The sequence below is a fragment of the Orcinus orca genome, chromosome X (assembly GCF_937001465.1).
Source record: "Orcinus orca chromosome X, mOrcOrc1.1, whole genome shotgun sequence".
Classification (NCBI taxonomy): domain Eukaryota; kingdom Metazoa; phylum Chordata; class Mammalia; order Artiodactyla; family Delphinidae; genus Orcinus; species Orcinus orca.
Genome location: NC_064580.1, coordinates 7,066,734 through 7,089,445, shown reverse-complemented (window position 1 = coordinate 7,089,445; position 22,712 = coordinate 7,066,734). Strand labels below are relative to the sequence as shown.

The 22,712-nt window shown below is 53.4% G+C and overlaps 1 protein-coding gene across 6 annotated transcripts in view; it reads right to left on the bottom strand.

Annotated features, from left to right (window-relative positions):
* Positions 1–3,020: 3,020 nt before the first annotated feature.
* Positions 3,021–22,712, bottom strand: part of SHROOM2 (shroom family member 2) — a 135,488-nt gene continuing 115,796 nt past the window's right edge. For 4 of the 6 annotated variants that reach the window (XM_033420219.2, XM_004265520.3, XM_033420221.2 and 1 more), the window contains 5 exons: positions 18,898–19,551; positions 14,233–14,751; positions 13,148–13,319; positions 8,322–8,594; positions 3,021–5,721 (listed from right to left, as the gene is read on the bottom strand). In XM_033420219.2, the coding sequence (XP_033276110.1) occupies positions 5,455–5,721; positions 8,322–8,594; positions 13,148–13,319; positions 14,233–14,751; positions 18,898–19,551 (1,885 nt within the window). In that variant the 3' untranslated portion in view covers positions 3,021–5,454. The remainder of the gene's footprint in view (positions 5,722–8,321; positions 8,595–13,147; positions 13,320–14,232; positions 14,752–18,897; positions 19,552–22,712) is intronic. The other 2 variants (XM_033420218.2, XM_033420220.2) reach the window with 2 other exon arrangements.

Genomic DNA, 22,712 nt, shown 5'->3' with positions numbered 1-22,712 from the left:
CACACACACACACACACACACACACACACACACACGGCTCACTGTGACTCAATGTACAGTTTTTACCAGCACACACACACACAGGCCTGGCTCAATGTGACTAAATGCAGAGACCATACCAGCACACACACACACACACACACAAACACACCTTGCTGTAACTCAGTGCACAGTCTATACCAGCACGTACATACACAAAGACACACATACGCACGGCTCACTGTTACTCAGTGCACCGTCCATACCAACACATACAGACACACAGGCACATCAGTGTAACTAAATTCACAGTTTATACAAGCACACACACACAAAAACATGCACTCACACATGGCTCACTGTCAGTCAATGAACTGCCTATACCGTCACACACACACACACACATACACACCTACATGTGACTCAATGCTCAGCGTATACCTGCACACAACACACAACTTAGTGTGACTCACGTAGACACTAAGCCAAATACACACACACACACACACACATGCACAGCTCATTGTGACTCAATGTACAGTCCATACCAGTGTGCACAGACACACACACACACACACACAACACACCTCACTAACTCAGTGCTGAGCCCCCTACACACACACGCACACGCACACACAGCTCTCTGATTCATTGCACAGCCTGTACCAGCACACACACACACACACACACACGGCTGTGAATCTATGCTTAATATGTAGCAGCATACACACACACAAACACGCACTCACACATCTCACTGTGAATCAATGAACCGCCTATAGCATCACACACAGAGACACGCACATACACGTCTCACTGTGACTAAATGCACAGTGTATACTAGCCCGTACGCCCACACACACACAGGCAAACGGCTCACTGTGACTCAATGCTCAGCCTATACCAGCACACACACACACACACACACACACCCCTCCGGGGTTCTATTGTTTTAATGGGAAATGCAGAAAACACACACTCAGGATGCCTGGGCTTTCAGGGCACAGCCACAGGGCAGTACAGCTGACAGGTTAATGATGGAGTCAGTGTCTCCTGCGTCCCTGTGCCTGAGACTGGCTCAGCGTGTGCAGTGCAGCTGGCCCTGAAGAAGCAAAACGTTGAGCATCTCTTTCCATGGGTCGTGGAGTGCGGCACAAGGGTCACTGGCTCCCAGAAGCACCATCCCAGCAGCAGCCTAAGGTGCGTTTCCATTGCCCCCTGTGTGATGAATTCCTCGACCATATCAGAACTCACATAAGACAAGCAGAGTATCCTGGTAGAAGGCAAGCATAAAATGTAGGAGGCATTTGTGCACTTTTTAAAAATCTGTGATTTGGGTCAATTTTTTTCTTGTTCTAAATACAAATTCACTCTCCTAATTTTGAGTAATGCTTGTTAAGAAAAATCCCTCCCTCTTGGGGCTTCCCTGGTGGTGCAGTGGTTAAGGATCCGCCTGCCGATGTAGGGCTCACGGGTTGATCCCTGGTCCGGGAAGATCCCACATGCCACGGAGCAACTAAGCCCGTGAGCCACAATACTGAGCCTGCGCTCTAGAGTCTGCGAGCCACGACTACTGAAGCCTGCGCACCTAGAGCCCGTGCTCCACAATAAGAGAAGCCACTGCAATGAGAAGCCCGCGCACTGCAACGAAGACCAGCCCCTGCTCACCACAACCAGAGAAAGCTTGCGCGCAGCAACGAAGACCCAACACAGCCAAAAATAAATGAATGAATGAATTAAAAAAAAAAAAGAATCCACCTGCCAAAGCAGGGGACACGCGTTCAAGCTGTGGTCTGGGAAGATCCCACATGCCGCGGAGCAACTAAGCCCATGTGCCACAACTACTGAGCCTGCACTGTAGAGCCTGCGAGCCACATCTACTGAGCCCGCATGCCGCAAGTACTGAAACCCACACACCTAGAGCCCGCAACAAAAGTAGCCAGTGCAATGAGAAGCCCGTGCACCACAACGAAGAGTAGCCCCTGCTCGCCACAACTAGAGAAAGCCCAGTGCAGCCAAAAATAAATAAATTTGTTAAAAACAAAAGAATCCCTCCCTCTCAATTGGCTAACCTTCGGGTCCCACCAACCTGCTGCACAGCAGAAGCGTTTCTAATCAGCCAACCAGGAGCAACTGCCGTGTGCTGGGTGGTTCCGACAGATGCGTTTGGATGCAGGGAAGGCACTTCCTCCAGGTCCAGAATACAGTGATGGCAGCAGAAGTGTGGGCGCTTCCACTGGCACCCCTCTGATCCAGGCACTGGTCCTGAGCACATTAACACATCAGCTCAGTTGCTCTCACAACAGCTCTCCTCCAACTACAGAGGAGGAAGCTGAGGCTGGAGAGGCTGGCGCTTGCTCACAGCCATCCGCCCGAAGTGACAGAGCTGGCTTTGCTCCAGGAACTTGGCTTCGGGTCCTGGACGATTTCGTGCTCTTCGGTATCGGGCCCTGGTGTGGGAGGTGTGGTCCATCAACGGCCCCAACTCCTCACAGCTCCCTGTAGCCACACTCTGCCACGGGACTTCCGGTTCCTTCCACTAAAGGGGTAGAGCACATGCCGCACCCTCTGACTTCGGGTTTGGCTGCAGCACTTGCTTTGGCAATGGAAGGTTAGCAGGTGCACTCTAACCAGAGACAGGAGAAGCACTGCTGGGACTGGGCTTGTTCTCTTATGCATCTGCCACTGACCTGCCCAGGCCAAACTCCTGGTGCCAGGAGGAACATGACAGGCACGTGGAGCAGAGCCTGATCTCCAATTTCATGAGCTAATGGAATACGTCTCACTGGACCCTGCTGCGATTTTACAGTGCTTGTTACACAGCAGTGCTGTGGCAGGCACTGACTTATACAACCTGTGTCTGTGACATTTTCCTGACTGCAAATTGACTGCCCTTTACTAGACTGGCAGAAATAGTCACATACATACATACATAGAATTAATCCCACCATTTATCAATGGTTGAAGAATCTAATATATGGTAAGGATATTGCAATTCTTAAAAAAAAAAAAAGATGTAAATCAAAGAAAGACATGCTCGGTTCACGGAAGGACACCATTTATTTTGTGAACGTCAAGCAGAATGATCTGTTGAGACGTAAGTGAAAGTATTGAGCGTGAAATCTGTACGCATCTTCCAAAGGCGCAACGCCCCTGACTGGAATCTCGCTATACAGAGCATTCCACAGCTGAGCTATGACCGAGGGTGAGCTATCAGCCACCACCGAAGAATGCCAAGGGCAAAACATTAGCACCAGATTGTCTTTATATGCAATAACATAACTATATACAAAGTTATGTACATTGACTCACTGCAATCTGTGGGTCCCCACTAACCAGACATTGAAGAGGCAAACGGGAATGTTGTGATTCTATGTGCTTTGTTAAAAGGACAGTAGAGCACTATATATTGCTATGTAGAAGAGAAAGGGCTCAAAAGACACCAAAAAGCTGGATACAGACACAAATTCTATTTTCACATTTTACAGACATATCATCAAAATCACAATACTGTATCTGAAGGGAAAGAATCACAGGTAAAAGCTCTGTGACAATTAAAAACACTGAAATCACCGTGGTTGTCTCCCCGAAGGAGGAAGCAGGGGCAGTGTGTGGGGGGGGGGTGTCCATGGACAGCCAGCTTTACCTTTCCTGACGTGATCAGTTTTCACAGCAAGTGACCCACACCACGTGGCAAGGACACTTCGTTGGCAGAAGAGGGATTTTTCAAGTCAGGAATAGCTTAATTGAATAGGAGTAAAAACTTGAAAAGGCATTTCTCTTTGGCGTCGGTGGGCTGCCAAAGGAGTGTTTATTTTGCCAGCATCACAGACGCCTGCCAGGTCGGCCCCCTCTACGGGTGCACGGAGATCACTGCGGCAGCCCGGGAGTCCAGTCTCCCCTCTGGCTGGCGAAGTATGGCCTAGTTAGTGTCCTTTAAGACATTTGCGTGCGTCTGTGTTTGGTAAGGCAGCAGCCACTGCTGACAGAGGGACATCTCCCCCCGCCGCTGGAAAACTTCTTTTATAGGAGTAAGAGGAATAAGGAGTAAAACGATCTCACAGATCAAACCAAAGTCTGCACATGACCTCGACGTGAAGTTATCCTAGGGCTTCTCCCGCCATTAACCACACATTTCAACAGATGAGCACTGTGACGAAACTCACCACTCCACAGTGATCAGATTAAAAAGAAGTACGTGAGAACCACGCCACTGGTGGCTAAAACGCCATGCATATATCCTCTTTGGTGAAGTGTCTATTTCAGTCTTTTGCCCACCTTTTAATCGGGCTGTTTGTTTTCTTACTGTTAAGTTTGAGCGTTCTTATACATTCTGGATACAAACGGTTTGTCACATACATGATTTGCAAGTTATTTTCTCCTAGCCTGTGATCTGTCCAGTGGAAAATGACAGCTTGACAGTTTTCTTTAGTGAATAGACTCTTTACCATCTCACAATTTCAACCACTAAAAAAGGGTACTAGGAGCTGTACACTGTGTGGCAGAAAAAGATTGGGTCTAGGAGTTCTGTGGTCCACCGGGACCGCTGAGAAACCAGAGCAACGGTTCTTAAACGGTATGTGGCCCTTACGGCACGGGAACAAATAGAGGCAAAAAGAGAGAAATTGCCAATTGTAATTAAGGATCATACACACGCAAAATAAATGTTCTGGGGAAAGAGTAAGTTAAGAAATATCTCGTCGGCCTTAAGCAAAAAAACACCTAGCAAGCACATTTACCGGACACGCTTTTAGCCAAGTAATTTCTCTTTGCAGGAAAATACCATTTGAACCGTGATGTCAGCCGAGAAGTCCTAAAACCGTGTGTCTGCTTTGCGTGTGTTTTAAAGCGCGAACGCTATTTAAGTGGCAATTTTAGTGAGTGAACCCAACATGTACGCTCTTCTTTTCACAGTTGGTTTTTAACCACATGGAAAACCATTCACCTTTGCAGAGTGTTACTAAAGTATCATCCTGATTTTTGCTGGGCCGCAGATCATCCTTATAGGACAGACACAACGAACGCTCAACACTTCTGGGCCAACAGGAGAAGCCGGCAGCCGCCACCTCCCGTGACCCACAGGAGAGGTCGTGCGCCAGGCTTTGCCCGACACACGCTCATTGCCTCCTGAGAGGAGGAAGGGGTGCAGCGTGGGAAGACGGAAGGGCAGACCCGAGCCGGCAAGGACCATGTGCGTGCACCTCGGGACCAGAGCTCAGTCCGTACTCGGGAACTCACCGTTCACCGGGCGCCACGTGGGGTTGCTTCCAGGCCAAGGGTGACGGGGAGCCACTCTGCTCAGCAGGGAACTAAGACATCAATCAATCATCCCAAACGCGCCCACGGAAATTATTGCTTTTCTAACGGCCATTTGGTTCTGGGAGGGATTCTCTCTCCAGGACCTAAGTCCAGGCTGGGGTTTTCATCTGCCTCCTGTTGCGTGCCCCGCCGGGGAGGCGTCGGGCCGCAGGCCCCTCATTTGCCTCTGTCGGGCGGAAGGCTGTCCAGCAGGCACTTGAGCTGCTCTTCGCCCAGGTGGATCTTGTCCTCCAGCTCGCGCTGCTCGATGAGGAGGGCCGATTTCATCCTCACGAAGTGCGCGTAGTCGGCCAGGCTGTCCTGGCTGAGGTAGCTGGCCAGGATGTCGGACACGATGCCCTCCCGGCGGTCCAGGTTCTCCTTCAACTCCTTGGCGTCCTCGTGCTGCTGGATCAGGACCCGCTGCTTCTCGAGCAGCGATTGCTGGAGAGACAGAGAGAGACGAGCCTGCTGGGGACCAGGCAGTGGCGGCGGTGGTGGGGGCCGGGGGGGGAACGATGTCCGGCAGCTCTTTTGGGGGCTGGTCCAGTGGAGACCCTGACGCCACCCGAGTTAGGGACCCGCGCAGAAGCACCTGGGGCGTGGGCAGGAGGCACCTCGCGGAGCAGAGGCCCCAGCGCCAGCTCCCCCGTTGGCGCTCTTGGGCCGCTGCCACCTCCACTTGCTCCTGTCTCCGTGAAAGGCCGTGAGGAACACGGGAGCCATCCAGGCACAAAATGCTCCAGGACCGGGAGATGCTCAGGAAGAGCAAAGGGCTGAGGCAGCCGGTGTGCGTCCAAGGCCTTTCCCTGCCAATACCGTGGCCAAACGGACACAAGGCGCAGGTTCTAAAGAGATTCCAGGGCAGGACTACTAGACCCTTCCGGCAGACGGAGCTGCAGCCCGGGAGCAAAGCTGTAGCCGAGGCCGTGAGAGGGGGCGGTGGGGCGGGGGGAGAGACTGCGCCTGTCGGGGAGGTGCCCTCTCTCCTTCCGAGGGTCCCGCCCTGGGTCACACAGACGCCCCCGTTTCCAGAACGCAGCACTCACAGTTGCTGTCTGCCCACAGGGCGCGCCCCCACTTCCCCTGCCCTCTCTAACTTTAATGAAAACTGAGGGGGGGAGAGGTGAACGCGGTAGATGTCTGCAAGTGCCGGCTGGCAGAACCCACGGACGCCCTGTCCTCGGTGCGAGTTTCTGACACCAGCAGGGCCACCTTGCAGCTTGGACATTCTACCCACGGCCACGCATGAGCATCCCGGGTGCGCGAGTGCTCTGCAGAGCGCCGATCCACAGAAAGAGCTCAGAAAAGGTGAGCTGCTATGAAACGGAGGCTGACAGCAGAAGCTGCTCCTGGGGTGAGGCTTCCGGGAAGTGCCCCCGACTGCACAACCTTTCGGGGTCACCTGTTCCGGGGGACACCTTGAGCTTCAGGTGCTTGTGAAACAAAGACAATGTATTTTCATGGCAAGAGGCAAGGTATAAGGCCAATTCATGCCAACCAAAAGGGAAACAGACCTCAACTGATGCGAGAAATGCGGTTCGGGCCACTAAGGTCAGCTGGGCTCCCTGGCAACTAGAAGCTGCTGATGGGAGGGAGGGATTCACGTGTCTGCATCTGCCCACGTGCTCATTTTCTACCTGGGAAGACAGGGGAAGCCGCCTACAGCCTGAGGCCACATCTTTTCACTCGTTAGCGTGCCTGTCTCTGCAAACCGCAGCTTTCCCAAGCCCTGGCTGCCTGACACGGAGATTTTCATCTGGCACCGGCCACACGGGAGGCTAGCCCACTGTGCTGCCCCTGGACGTGGTGACTGAGCACTCCTTTGGGTCCACGAAGGTGACGCTGCATCAGCCACACACAGCCACGGGGGAGAGCGCCTGTCTGCTTCTCCTCCCTCCCACGGCCCCCCCTAGGGATGCAGTTAGGAGCTATGCAGCCAGGTCCCCAGGAGGACCACGGTCCCCGGTGTGTGACTGCTTCTACTTCCTCCAATTCTAAGTAAGGCTTGGTCAGTCCCAAGCAAGGGGAGATAAGGATGAGCTGAGCTGCAAACATATTACTATTTTTCATTTAATCGATCCTTGAGAGTTTACTATTTCAATTACAAGTAAGTCTCTCTTTCCCATTCATGTTATTTCCCTAAGTTCTTTCAGATAAACTTGGCAAAGACGGCAAGAGTAGCAAAATGGAATGCGAACGTAACCCAAGGGGATCGGGGTCCAAAGCCCCAGTTACTTTTTCGACCCTTATGCAATACGTTCCGTGATTGATAGTCACTAACGACTTGGCTAAGCACAAAAGATCACGGGCTCAAAGCCACGCGCTTTGTAAGATCTTTCTGTGTAACCTGAAACCACTCTCACCTGGAGTCCAGGGGGAGGGGTGCCTTTTCTGCTCCCCTTGTAGAGAAGTTAAAGTGCCTTATTAATGATGAAGATGATCATTTTGAAGGCCTATTATGTGGAAAGAAGCAAACTAGATGTGCTCCTGCTACCTGACCTACGAAGTAGTAAAGCCTGTAAGGTAGACGGTGTCTTGCATGTGCAAAGAGCAGACACGCAGACCCACTAAGAAATGTCCCAAGTTGCACTGCTGTGAAGGGAGGAGGAAAGCAGAGCAGCTCTTAGACTCATTCTAGACCCTGCCGGCCCTCTTGTGAAGTCCCAGCAACCAAGTCACCATCAAACGGCACTGTCACTGGGGGCCGAGGACTCGTCAGGCAGTGGGGGAGCTCCACTTACCCACTTACCTGCGGTGGGGAAAGGTTACTAGGAAGAGACCGACACTAGCAGCGGTCGTGGGACTATACGAGAAGAGGTCCACTCTCCCGGACGCGCGCCGCGCCGCCTCCCCCCCCACCCCACCCCCCGCCCCCGCTACAAGGACGGAGCGAGCAAGCCCTGGGCGTTCAACGGCGTCTTGCGCTACGAGGCGGACAGGTGGCCGCGGCGGCTGAACGAGACTTCCCGGCGGTCTGCTCCACCCCCCACAGGAAAGCCACACCCCGCCCCGCCTTCCAGGTCAGCCCTGGCCATAGTTACCCGATCGCCAGGAGCAGTGCCGTCGTCCAGATTGTTGAGGGCGTTTTCCACGCGGGCCAGGCGGCCGGACAGCGACAGCAGGAGGTTCACCACCTTGTCCAGGTCCCCGATGAACATGCGGAACTTGTCGAACTCGTTGGGCTTGCAGACGGCCTTGGCCAGGGCCTCCACCTCGTCGCCCAGCGCGCTGTTGGCCTGCATGTCCTCCCGCAGGCTCTGCCGCGCCTGCCGCAGCACCTGCAGCTTGCGACCGATGCTCTCGATGAGCTCCTGCTGTGGGCACAGGGCAGGGGACACGGTCAGGGCCGCCTTGCGGCACCCCCTCACCCATCCCGGATCTGCGGGCCACTCAGCTCAGCCGGGCGGCAGCTTGTTTGGCATCAGTAAATAACAGGGGGACTTCCCCGGGGGCGCAGTGGTTGGGAATCCGCCTACCAATGCAGGGGGCACGGGTTCGAGCCCTGGTCCGGGAAGATCCCACATGCCGTGGAGCAACTAAGCCCGTGTGCCACAACTACTGAGCCTGCGCTCTAGAGCCCGCGAGCCACAACTACTGAAGCCCAAGTGCTGCAACTACTGAGGCCCGCGCGCCCAGAGCCCGTGCTCCACAACGAGAAGCCACCGCAATGAGAAGCCTGCGCGCCGCAACTAGAGAAAGCCCGCGTGCAGCAACGAAGACCCAACGCAGCTAAAAATAAATATAACTAACTGGGGATGTTTAAGACTAGGGGAAGGATAAGGCCTTCCTGTTCAATCATTGGCGTTTGATTTAGAAACGGAACAGAACAAACCTATTCTCATCCTGTGACTGTCCTATCAGACTATGCAGGAGTGGGACCCCTGGGGCTACTCACGGTAAACCTCGTTTCAGCCTGTATCTTTGCAAGGATTCTCCGGGCCTCTGTGATACCCTGTGCTTCCTTCTTTGTTTTTTGCTTTTTTTTCTGGCCGCGCTGTGCGGCTTGTGGGATCTTAGTTCCCCGACCAGGGATCACACCCAGGCCCTCAGCAGTGAAAGCGCCGAGTCCTCACCCCTGGACCGCCAGGGAAGTCCCTGCGCTTCCTTCTTTGGCAGTTCCCAATTGGAAGACTTACATGCACACAAGTTATTGAGTCTGGTAGTGAACGTCTGGTACTGAATTCCGTGATTAAAACGTGTCTTCCATGTAGAATGAGCAATAAAAATTAAGACAAATGAAGGATGTCAATGAACTTAGGCAAGTCTTTCACAATAATAAAGTACTGATCTCCATTTGACCAAAATGTAAATAAATGACTTCTTTAAACGTCATGAAATATACATGCTGCAACGTTTACCGTCCCGCCTCTTTTCTCGTGTGCTGTTCTGTGGCATTGAGGCGTGCACGGTGCTGTGGGCTAGCACCGCCACCCATCTCCACATCCTCTCCATCCTCCGAAACGGAAACTCCGAGCATTCAATACGAGCTCCCCATTCCCCCCTCCTGCCAGCTCTCGAAATGACTAATTTTTACAGAGCAAAAATGACACGTACAAAGACCTTTTAATCGGTCACCATCCTGAAGTGAAGCGGCACCATGTGGTCCAAGTTGAGGGGCAGAGAAAGCAGATTATCTGTCTCGTGGGTCATCACATTTGAGAAAAATTACAAGGACCGCTCAGAAGGGGTCCAGCAGGGAAGCCTTCCCCAGAAAAACCCTGTTCCCATGACTACGGACGTGCTTCTGCTGTTAAAACCCACGCATGGCGGATGCCAACTGGCGGCCCGCCCTGACACGGTGAGCGGTGAAGGGCCAACGGCGAGAAGCAAAGTCACCCGTTGTCCTTTTCGGAACCCTGCTGCCACCCGCCCTGCACGAGTCCGCCAACCTCGTGTCGACGGACACAGCAGGTTATGTGGGGTTTAGGAGGCCAACGCATCCCTGTGCTAGCCCGAGGCTGGGGTGATGAAAACGGAGGCAGTGCTCTGCTGCCCACACCCAAATGAGGATTAAACAATTAGTTGGAATGTTAAGTCCGATTAGGATTTTTAAACTCAGTCTGTTGCTCCACAGTGAGTAACACTATTTTATGTACAACATACCCATGAAAATGGTCCGTGCTGTCCACCGCCCCCCCCCCCGCCCCGTCCTGGGGCAGTTTCCAAACTCTGGCCCCAGACGGAGTCCGCAGGGCTCGGCAGGGAGAAGGCTCAGTCTCGTGAAACCCTCCAGGATGGTGTCCAGAGCTGAGCAGGGAGCAGTTGCCGCGGCCTCCAGGGTTAACATAAAGATGGGTGAAATCCCCGGAGGCTCAGCCCGCTGCTTGGCATGCAGTAGGCGCCTGTCCACAGCCGCTGCCGGCAAGACTGCAAGTGTGCATGAGAAGCTGCTCCGAGCTCACCGCTACCGTTCGGTAGACACTGCCCCATCCCAGGGACTATTTGGGCAGGAGGGGAAAAAAAAAAAAAATCAAACCACCTCGGGAGACCCGCTGAAGCGCTGGAGGCACCCTACACTTCGTATGCCTGATACGGGTGATCTGTGTCTCAGGACGATGCTTCCAAAGAGGGTCTCCATGCAGCATTTTTCCTATCAAGCGAGCCATCAAGTCCTCCCAAGCGCACCTGCACAGCCCTCCCTTCTCCTCGTCCCGTGCACACTTCGTAAGCGCGTGACACCGTAGATATGAGGGCACTGGAAAGGCAGCAGAGGCAGCGCAGCCAGGAGAACAGGACTACTGGGTCAGCGAGAGCACTGACCTAGCGCTTAAAGCATTTCCTGCTTGGGGTGAAAGTGCCCGACATACGCTTACTGAACCAAAAGCGTCAGCTGGCTGAGGAAGTTAATCCTGGTGGGGTGATGGGCAGGGGGCAAGCTCACAGTGACTCATGTCAATCCCAAAGCCGGCATCTCGTGCCCCCAAAGAAATCGGGAGAGGCCCCAGACAGATGAAAGGAGCGGTACCAAGGCTGCTGCTTCCCAAATTCAGTACATCATGAGAAACAAAGGCACAGTGTAAAGAACATAGTTCTTTGCATCTAGGGTGTGGACGAAATTAAAACTGTCCAAACTGGATGTTTTTTCTAGGTGTATGAGAATAACACCACTTTGTTTTTTTAAATTCATTATTTTTAAGAACGTGGAAAACACAACCAGAAGAAAGCAAATGGTACCCTGTGCCAGACACAGGGCCTCTAAAATCCCAGGACCAAAACTCTTAGTTTTCATTTCCTTTTTGAATTAAAAAAAGGCTATCACTTCCTAAATTGAAAGTCACTTTCTTTTACACAAGGGTCAGGGTATTTCTTCTGGAATGGGTTTGTCTATCATATTTGAAACCAATCAATGGCATTTTTTAAACAACTAACAATACGAGGAGGTATTAAACATTATCCTTTGCAAGGGTCTTGTCAAAGCAAATTGGTATTTTTTATGAAAGCCCCTTCCAAGATGCTAAGTGTACGGAAAAATGCACCAAATGCTGGTTCCCTCCTTTTTCTCCTGGTGCTGACTACGCATGCTCAAAGCCCCTGGAATTAAACCAACAGCACATGCTATCCTCTGAAACTGACTGCCTTGGGCAATTCCTTTCTCCCTTTATGCTAAATCCTTCCTAAAAAAAAAAACCAGGTAATCACACCTAGATGTCACAAGTCTGGCCCGTTGACATGCCGTGAAGATTTGAAGCTCGTACGGTAGTGAAGACATCGGCACTGATAGCAATAATTTTGTCCCTACCGTGACCTCATGGTTACACGCTATTTCACCTCTGACCTCCTCTCTAATCCTCCCCCTTCCTTGTCCACACAGCTCCAGCTATTGGTCACTGCTGCTTCCCCCACGTGTCACAAAACTCCCACCCCAGGGCCTTTGCACTTGCTGCCCCAACCCCACTCCCCCAGACCCTCCCCAGATCAACCAGACATTCGCTCACATCACTCCAGGTCTCTGTTCACCATCCGCTCATCAGAGCCTTCTCTACAATCATACTCCTTTACCTCTCTCTAGTCCTTCACGCTGTTTTAGTTTTCTGACCACCCGACCTACTCCATTAAGGGTTGGCAAACTTTTTCTATAAATGGCCAAACAGTAAATATTTTAGACTTCAGGGACCACACAGCCACTGTTGCAACTACTCAACACTGCTGGTGTAGCGTGAAAGCTACCAGAGACCATATGTAAATGAACGAGTGTGGCCGTGTTGCAATAAAACTGTATTTACAAGAGCAGGTGGGGGGCGGGGGCCCACGGGGCCCTGTTTGTTTTTTTATATTTGTTTTTATGTTGGCTATCCATCTCCTCTGTGAGCACTCAAGTGCCTTCAGGGAAATAAAGACTGACTCCAGTCTGTTTTGTCTACTGCTGTATCCCCAAGTGCCTGGGTGAGTTTTTGGAGTTGAACAGATGATGCTTTTTGGTTAACAACGCACTTCACAATGTACTGTTGAATTTAATTAACATCATCGGATCACAGATGATCACAGATATTTGAAACGGATAGTCAAAGAGGACATGTGCCTTGTGGAAGGTCATACAATTAAGCCCTCTGGATTTAACTGGGGTAGAAGAGACATATCAGTTGACCTTAAAATGAGAGAGACTGGTGGCCACCTAGCTAATTTGACACTGGATCTCATTACAAAGAGATGGCAAAGAGACCCTGGCAGAGAGGCCCAATTTTAGAACAGAAGACTCACCCACAAAGGGCTTAATACACAGGCCCAAATGTCAGCGTCCCACATAGAAGCCCAACACCAACGGCGCTCGGCGCAGGGCCCAGGGTCGGGGTGGAGCCGGGTGCCGCCCCCGGCCGGCCTGCCTGCCAGGCAGCCGGCGCGTTCTCGTTTGGAATTGCAGCTCCCCTACCTTCTTCACCGACAGGTCGTGGTCGGCGTCACTCCCTGAATCCTCTTCGGCTTCTTGCTGGTCCTGCAGGTCTTTCATCTTAATCAGCAGCTCCGCCTTGGGGGCCGATGTGCTGTAGTAGGTGGAGTTGGTGGCCAGGGACACGGCTGCCGGCACACTCAGCTCCTCCTTCCTGGGTAACAAAACATCAGAACACCCGTTAGCTCTGAGCGTACACACAGACGTGCCCGCAAGTCCCACAGCCTGGGCTGTGACCGGCAAATGGTGGTGCTAACGGAAAGGCACCAGCTAGAGAGATGAGACAGCAAGAGTGGGGAAGGAGTAGGTTGTGAGGTCAGAACTAAAACACCCCGCCAGGTGGTGCTTGAAGGCTCGCCCCGGAGGGAGGAGAGTGCAGATAGTATCCGCCGGGAGCCCGAGGTCCATGGGGAGAGGTCTGCCGCTATCCGTAGGCGTGGCCGCACGCCCAAGGTCACCGGGCACCTTTCTACCAGCAGCCGTATTTGCTGCCTCTTGCTACGGCCTGACTTCCTGTCTGCCTGGTACTCCCGCCTACCGTCAGTCAACGATGCTTATGGAGACCATGTACAGAAACAGGAGAGATGTGAGCAGATACACCTTTGTGGGCAGGTGACTGAAGGACCATTCTTTGATGGGGGGCCGTCCCGTGCAGTGCAGAGCCGCAAGCAGCATCCCTGGTCTCCACCCACTAGATGCCAGGGCACCTCTCCCAGTGGTGGCAACCGAAAGTGTATCGCGACATTGCCAACTGTCCCGTGGCGGGAGACAACAGCCTCCGGCTGAGAACCACCGCCTCATGAGAAGAAGCCCCGTGGGCATCTCCGGAAACGTATATTTTCACATCTTTGCCAGGACCTGACGTCATCATCCCCAGAATGGGCTTTTAATTTCGGGAGGGTGACAGAAGAGCCCCAGAGTGCTCATAAGCACTTATGGAAATCTGTCCCCAAAGAGCAGTCACGAAAACAGACAAAGAGATACACTCCCTCGCCCTTGTAAGCCTAAGAGGCACCGGGCAAAACCACATCCAGCCAGGGGGCAGAACCAGGGTGGCGTCTACTCACTTCTCCTCTGTGGTTCTGGGAGAGGGGATTTTGGGGAGCAGCTTCCTCCGCTGCTGAGCTTCCTCCAAGAGGTGCTCGTCTTTGGGGAAGATGCCCTCCATAAGGTCCATGGTGGTTTTGATCTTCACGCTGGGGTCCAGGATATCCGCCAGGGACTTATCCTTGCCCGCGATCTCGCGGGCCAGCTCCTCCGACTTGAGGTCTTCGGCAGTCCTCTCTTTGGCCTTCACGTAGCTGAGTGTGGGCGTGGAGGCCCGGCTGTCCTTGGCCGTGGGCACCAGGGTGCCAGGGGGCTGGGGCTCGGCGCCCTGGCGGCTGTACAGGCAGAAGCGGGAGTAGGACTGCTCGGACGTGCTAAGCGTCTTGATCTGGTCCCGCTCGAGCCCGCTGGGCAGCACGGGTGGCTCCGGGACGCGGGCCAGGCCCTGGCGGCTCTCCTTCTCGGGCTGGCTTTCCGAGTGCACGATCTTGATGGGCACCATCTTCACCGTGGTGTTGTTGTCCATCACCCGCTCGATTCTGCAAAGAGAAGGGCCGTCTGTTAAAGACACGCTGTACGCCCAGGCACAGACCAGAATTAGAAATTGGATGAGAAATCGGCTGGTTTCCGCATCCCCTTACAGCCTGGGAAGCCTGACTCAAAGGCCTGCAGCGGCCCCAGGGGAGAAGCCTTCATGGTCACACGTCCCAGGATGGGGAGACCAGGTTGAGGAGTGCCTGCCACCCCTACCTTGATCTCCTAAGCCTCCTGGGCGTGTAGGTGTCTTTCCGTTTTCCAACGGTCACCTGCACGCCTGAAGGCACATCCGTGGGCTTACTGACAGATAGAAGGGCAGTGTGATGCTCATTTGTTTTTAGGTCAATGGCAGAGCCAACGGTAAGAAGCCTGCTCAGTGAGATTTTCTTTTGCAAGGGAGCCCTGCAACAGACAGGCGTGTTTCACAGAATTAGCGCCGGTGCGTCAGCCAGCGTCTCTCACAGCTGGGTGCCTGCGTGGTCCTCGCGGTGGCCGGAGGACTCCTTTAGAACAAGCAGCCGTGTTCTGAGCAGACGCTGAGCGCCGCCCGGTCCTGGTCCCGGTTGGAAGCGTCCTTGGACCCTCGTGCGCCCCGGGTCTCACCCCACCTGCCTGCCACTGCCCCACACTTCGAGCTGCCCTCCACACGGCATTTCATACCAGACAGATAAGAATCCAGCAGCAAACATGGGACACGCTGCTCCTGCGCTATCTTGGAAATGACTCATGCAGGCGTCCTTTTAAAAAAAAATAAAATAAAATAAAAAAAGTTTGTCGGTGAAAGCGGGGGAGGCACCTCGAGCAGCCACATGGAAGAGAAAACGGACAGGAACGGCCTGGTCGAGGCAATGGGGCTGCGTCAGGGGCCACCCGAAAGCCGGCTGGTGCCGGGGGATCCCCCGGACCAGGGCCGCTGGGACACAAATCCATTTCAAATACCCTTGAAGGACAAATTGGAGAAAGAGAGCCATCTGCTGGTAGCCAGGAGGGAAGGCAAAAGACAGGCCAAAATCATACAACCAACACCCCGACTTGTTCCTAACTCAGCGTAAAACCACTTCTATGATCCGAATGGACGTAATCTTATGGTGCACAAGGGGCATAACACAACACATTACGGTTCTTTCCTTGTTCCTAAGGGTGGGGCACGCAGGCCACAATGAAATAACTTTATTTTCTTCTCTCCTCCAGCAGAAACCACTGAGAGCAGAGGTGTTTGTTTATTAATCTAGGTGGTCATATATAGTCCCTGTCGTGCCTTCTTAGTGAATAAATTTCAAAAGGCTGTCACTCCGTGCATAATACTGCTGAGACATGCTGAACTTCCGAAGGAAAATTCTGGCATCTTATCAAAGCAAGGACACACAAACAAGAACCCCTCTTCATTCCATTCCTTGCATTCCATGCGTAGAGACCCTCAACTCCTGTTAGGGACTTCAAAGTCAGCCTGTATTTGCATCTCCCCCGGCCCGATTCGTGGGGAAACTTAATTTCCAGCGAAGGAAGACACGAGGTAAAAACAAAAACAAATCCTCCGCAGGTTGTCCTATACTTTCCAACAAAGCATCTCTTCCTGGTCATTTCTAAGCACAAATGATCTCTCCTCTTGAAACCTAGGCAGACTTTCACATTTAAGAAGTCTGATGAACTTCTACCTCAAAGTGAAGACAAAACACAGTGGACAAGACCTTACCGCAGCCAGACCGCACCCGTTCCTCATGGTAAGCCGGACCAGGAGGGATGGAGGATGCGGGCTGTGCCGGGCCTGGCCCCCTCTCCGTGCAGCGGCTCCTCCCAGAGCGCGGGCTCCGTCCAGGTGAGCCGCCGGCCGCCCACAGGGGCCCAGCCCCCCACAGCAAGCAGTCCAACCCGCTGTGCTCACACACCCAGTCCCGAGGGAGCCCTCAGCCCACATGCCACCCTGGGTCTGATAAACCACAACCCCCACAAGGAGATTCTCCAACCACAAGATGCCCGAGGTGACCGCAAGACTGTCCGAACGACCCCGAAGCAGCCCCCCAGCTCCATGCTCACACACGCTCCCAAACCCAGAAACCGGCCCCAGGAAATCTCCTGGGAACACTGCTGGGCGCAATGAAATCTCTCATTTTCACTCGCCCGTGCTGCTGGGCATTGTCTCCATGTTGTTGTAAACCAGCAAAACCCTCAAAATTTTAGAAGTTTTTTCATAGTAAGCTTCCTGGCTTTGCAACAGGAGTTGAGGCATTTTTATTCGGAGTGAATGACTCTGAAATTCCCCACAGGGTGGGAAGGCTGCACTTTCTGCCTCGTGGCATCCCTTCCGCGGCCTGGCACGAGGGAGGGCTCTGGACCTGCCTGCTGAATTCGGGAAGGCGTGTCTCAGGGACACAGGAGCTGCTCTGCACCCTGGCTGGTTCCCCAGCAGAGGTAACTGGAGGGAGGGACAGATGAACGCGGAGGGAGATGAGGGGGGCGGGTAGTGCTCAAGAAATCAGTCAGCACACGTGCAGACAAGAAGAGAGTCTCTGAGCTGTGCCCAAACACCAGGCAGCTTGCGAGGCCCCGGCCACTGTGTTGCGCTCGCTGCCCGTTGGTGGCTGATGGTGGGTATGGAGCCGGCCAGCGCTCGTGTGGAGCGCCGGCCTCAGGTTCGCAGTGTATGCCAAGGGCATGCCACTCTCTCAGGCCCACGCTAACCGGTAACACCCGCTCTGGGGACGGGGACACCGAACTCAGTACAGTATGAGCCACTTCCCACCTCCTGAAGTCTACAGACGTGGTGAGCACTGAGCAAACACGTGGCCCTGTTTCTCCGCAAAGCCGTGGAGCCCGCTGTGCCCAAACCAGCTCCCGAGACCCGAGGGGCCCGGTCACCTTCCCTACAGCAGTACCAACACACTCCACCAACCACACAAACTACTTCATCGCTTCTCCTCCCTTTCAGGGCTGAACAACATTGCCAACAGAAAGGATCTCTAAGTGACACCTGCATTCTGAACGATGCAGAACAGTGCCGGCCCGCAGGTGCAGCCGCATTTGGCCATGCCACGCACGGAGACCCAGGACGCTATCAGTACTGTTTCCTCTCTGTCAAGTTATCTTAAGGGTTAAAAAAAAAAAACAAAGTTCAAGACTCTACAGCGGGGAGATCTAGCAGAACTTTCCATGATGATGAAGTCAGCCATCATCTGGGCTGTCTAGGGTGGTAGCCACTAGCCCCAGAGGGCGCAACTGAGCAACGGGTTTCATTTCATTCTCATTAACTTATATCGCTATGGCCACGTGCGACTGGTAGCTACTATATCAGACGGTACTGACATGCAGGGCCAGCGAATTCTTTGCTGGGGGGCCGTCCTGGGCACTGTAGGATACTAAGCGGCACCCCTGGCCTCCGCCCAACAGATGCCAGGAGCCGAGGAACAAGCCCCACGCCCAACAGCTGTGACGCCCAAAACGTCTGCAGACACGGCCCAGTGTCCTCCTGGGGGCCGCAATGCCACCCCCCTGGCTGAGAACCAGTGCTCTAGAGAATGAGAAGAAAATTCCCCCCCTTCTATTTCTCATTTCTTGACTGGTCCCTGCCTGACAGCATTCACCAGTGGCTCAGTGGGCACAACCGACAATCCCATGCCGGCGACCCTGAGAACAGCACCATGGGACGGGATCGAGTTTTCCTCTGCTTTAATAAAAGGTAGACACCACCACAGCCTTTTCATATAAAAAGAACTAGAAAAAAAGGCATGTGGAAATACTGGACATCACGAAAAACACCGATTTTGCTTGAAAGTCTCATGCTTAGGTTAAACTTGATTACAAACAGAACTCAGCTGGGAAAACCAGCCCCGCTGTGCAGAAGCCTGTAGGTAACGCAGCTACCAACCTGTCGGGCTTGGGAACAGGACCAGGGGACAGTCTACTCCCTCCTTTACCTCCCTCACCCCCTGTGGGGCAGGAAAGCCCCCAGCAAGTTAACAATCCAGCTGACCACTCGAGTGGTGGGTTCTCCCCCATGTCAGCCCCCAGGACCCACTTAAACTCCAGGACGGGGAGCCGGGAGCAAGGCGGCAGTGGTTCACCACCCAGGAAAGGAGTGCTGAAAGCCTCCCACGGTGGAAGGGGGCCGGCAGAGGGGAAGAAGGCCTCAGGCCGCCGTCCAGAGACAGTACCTGGTGGAATTATCATCCTGGACGAGCAGCGGGGGTTTGTCCGTCAGCTTCTGCGGCGCGAACTGAGGCGACGGGGAGCGCGAGGTCTCCATGGCGGAGGTCTGCAAGGGCCGGAACTTGGAAAGGAGCGGCGCCTCCCGCCGGGGCCAGCCTGCGCGCTCGTCTACATGCTGCCCGGCCGGCTCCCCCGCAGCCCGCGGGCCATCTGCCGCGGGCCGGGCGGCGCTCGGTTTCTCCGCCGAGGCGCCGGGGCTGCAGCGGGCGAGGGCCGGGCGGTCCGAGCACGAGCACACCTCCGGGGCCAGGGGGCGGGGCCTGCCGGGCGCGCCCAGGTGAGCAGGCGCAGGTGCGCCCGCCAAGGGCCTGGGCTCACGCCTGGGCGGCGGCGGCCTCTGTGGGGCGGGCCTCCGGGAGAGCGGGGCGGCGCTCAGGGGCCGGGGGTCCTGCCCCCGGGCATGCGGGGCGGCAGGCCGGTCCGCGGGCGCGCGTTCCTCCGGGTATCTGTAATCGCAAGGAAGGGTCCCCGCCCGGCCACGGCCCTCCGGGGGCACCTCGGGAGCTTCCCGGGAGCCAGCTGGTTCAGAGACCTGGGACGGCTGCTGGGGGTCCCGCTGCGCTCCTGGACTGTCTTCTGCACACGGGGCATCTGCTTGTCTAGGGGAGAAGGGAAGAAAAATGAGCCAACGGTTCCAGTTAACATCTTCTCCCCAAACAGGACTACACCCACGTCTCCATAACCTCCTTCAGTCATGTTAAGAAATTCAATCCACATACGTTTGCCTGCGCCTGTCCCCGCTGCGATTCCTAACACAAGGCATCAACGCCAAACCCACACTGGACATTCGCCAGTACGCTGGCGTGTCATACCACAGGACAGGAGGTACGCACGTTACAGACACACACACGTGTACACACAGACTGCAATTTGGGGGCAAAATATAATTCACACAAACATTTAAAAAAACAATGTGTGTAGAAATCCTCAAACTGTGATATTCAGAAATGTTTACTTCATGTTGCAACAATATTTTCACGTGGTTTATTTCGGGAAATTGCCATATACAAAGGGACGGAACTTTCTAAGACGGGCAGCAAGTAAACTGATAAACTTTAAAATCAGTAGTCTGTCGTTAAATAGAAGAAAAACAGAGGCTTCGTTTTGGAAGCTGCAGTGCGACACTGATCTTTCCATACTCATCCATTTCCACATCCGTATCCATTTCTCTCTTTCCCTGAAACGTACTTACATGCGCGCGCACACACACACACACACACACCTGCAAAACACATGCAGGCATGCTCCACATGCACGTATAGCTGTGCCGAAGCTACAGCTCGTGGGCGTTATAATAACCATCAAACTCGCAACAAGTCAGCCGGCCACGCCTTTGCTGCTTTCGCTGACCCACTTTCTTCCGACCTGGCTGAATAATAAAATGAGCCTCTGACTGACCTTTCCGTTCACAGGAAGAGCTGTTCTCTGTTAAGACACCCTCAGAGCTGTTAAAGGAGACCCTAAAAAGGGCAGCAATCAGAGACCCAGTAGGTAGAGCACAAGTGCCAGTAAGAGATGTAACCTACTGCGAAACAAGTGGCACACCCTGGCAACCCCTTGGGGCCCTGGACGTGTGTCCTCCTCCCGGGACACGATACCAGGCCTGGGCATTACAGATGTCCCAACCCCATCCAGGCAGCTGTACTCAGAGTCAACTGCTCGTTGCATGTCTCTCTTGCTATGTCCTCAGGAGAAAGGTCCCTTCCAGGTTCAATGGCTGGTCGAGAGTAGACCATGGACCACCCCGAACTCCCCTCCCTTCCCCCATCAGCCAGCTGGGGCCACACTCCCCACTGGCACTACCTCCAGCCCAGAGACAGCAGCTGCAAGGGCTCAGCATCTGCAGGAGGACAGAAGAGAGCCAGACCTGCTAGGACCCTAAAAGGGGGCAGAGGTTTGTTCTCTGCTTCCAAATTAAGACAATATTAACCCAGCTCGGGGAGGTTAGGTGTTGTTTATTTTTATTTTTTTAATCTGTACTGGGCACACATTGATGAAAGAAATGCTAACTTACTGAGGTCTGGGGAAGTCATTCCGGCTTACACATAAGTTAACTTGAATTTTATGCTAACTTAAACAGCCTGTTTGTGGCCTAGCAAACATACACTGTGCATCTGCATTAATTATTAAAGAAAAGGGCGCACTGACCACAAGTAAAGAACGTCCATGTTAAAAATAAAGATTAAATGCTTCTGTTCCCGGAAAGTCCATGCAGGCGCTCCTTCAATGCTAAGACTCCCTTTCCCAGGTGCCAAGGCCACACTGACTCGCTGTGTACGTGCTGGTCTGTTTTGAAACTGTGAAGCGATGTATTCCCGACTTGTTTAACGTTCTTTGTTTTTGACAAGACGTAAAGCTGTGCCGAACGCCATGCTTCTTGGGAGCAGTTCCTCAGACTACTCTGGGAAGCAGGCTTCTCTGGGCTGTAGTCCTCAGTTTGGCTCAGATAAAACTCTTTTCTATTCCTGTTACAGATTGTTTTTCGATTATTTGCGTTGACAACATTAAACTAGAAGTTATCAAAATAACCCAAACAATGTAATGGATGGTTTAGAGAACAATACACAGCAGCTGTCTGGTTACAAAAGACAGAATGGCATTTAGACGTCATCAAATGGACAACAGTGGGAGAAGTGTGACTCACAGCTCAGATGCCCTGTCACACACTACTTCATCTGGCCTGCCGCGGAAAAGCAAACCTCGTGCCTCTGTTCCATTGAAACTATAGTGCCTCTTAAGACAGTAAAACCTAATTTATGACAATTCATGAACGCCTCCCCAATCTTTCACTTCAAAGAGTTGAGGAACACTTGAACTTTTTTGATTATAAAACTCTTGAACTCTAGCATCCACAGACCCACACGAAAGCACTTGGTACCTATTAAATGAATAGCCACCACCTCATTAAAACGGAGAATTAAATCAGCTACAATTTACTGCTAAAATCTAAGCGTCTTGGGCCATCTGGGTTCATATTTAATATGTTAATTTAAAAGGAGCTCTAGGGACTTCCCTGGTGGTGCAGTGGTTAAGAATCCGGCTGCCAATGCAGGGGACACGGGCTCAAGCCCTGGTCCGGTTAGATCCCATATGCCGCAGAGCAGCTAAGCCCCTGTGCCACAACTACTGAAGTCCGCATGCCTAGAGCCCGTGCTCCACAACAAGAGAAGCCACGGCAATGAGAAGCCCGCACACTGCAACCAAGAGTAGCCCCCCCACCGCCTCGCCACAACTAGAGACAGGCCGCGTGCAGCAACGAAGACACGATGCAGCCAAAAGTAAATTTAATAAATAAAAATAAAAGGAGCTCTATTTGCAAAGTGCCTTAGACAGGACACGCTAAGATCTACCCAGAGAAGGCAGAGGTCACACCTGTAGGAGCAAAGCCCCACTGAGAGTGGGACAGTGACTCAGAGCAAAAGACCCTCTGTCGTCAGCAGGTGCTCCGGGCTCCTTCCTGCCTTACTAGCGCGGCAGCCTTCGCAGGACCCGAGGGCACTCTCTAAGTGAGGGCTGCCTGGCCACTTCTCATTGGAGGAACACAGCTGGTCCCCTGTGGCCCACCCCACATCTAACTTCACGTGGCAATTTCTGGGCCAAGTTTGTCCTCCACCCCTGATTTTTTCTTGGCTTCCTCCCGAACTTGCAAAGTGAAAGCCATAAAAGCACGAATTGGTTCTTACTGTGCCAGCTGGTAAGAATTCAGGAAATCCAGCTCACAAAGAAAGGAGGACTAAAGGCGGGAATTCGGGGTTCTACT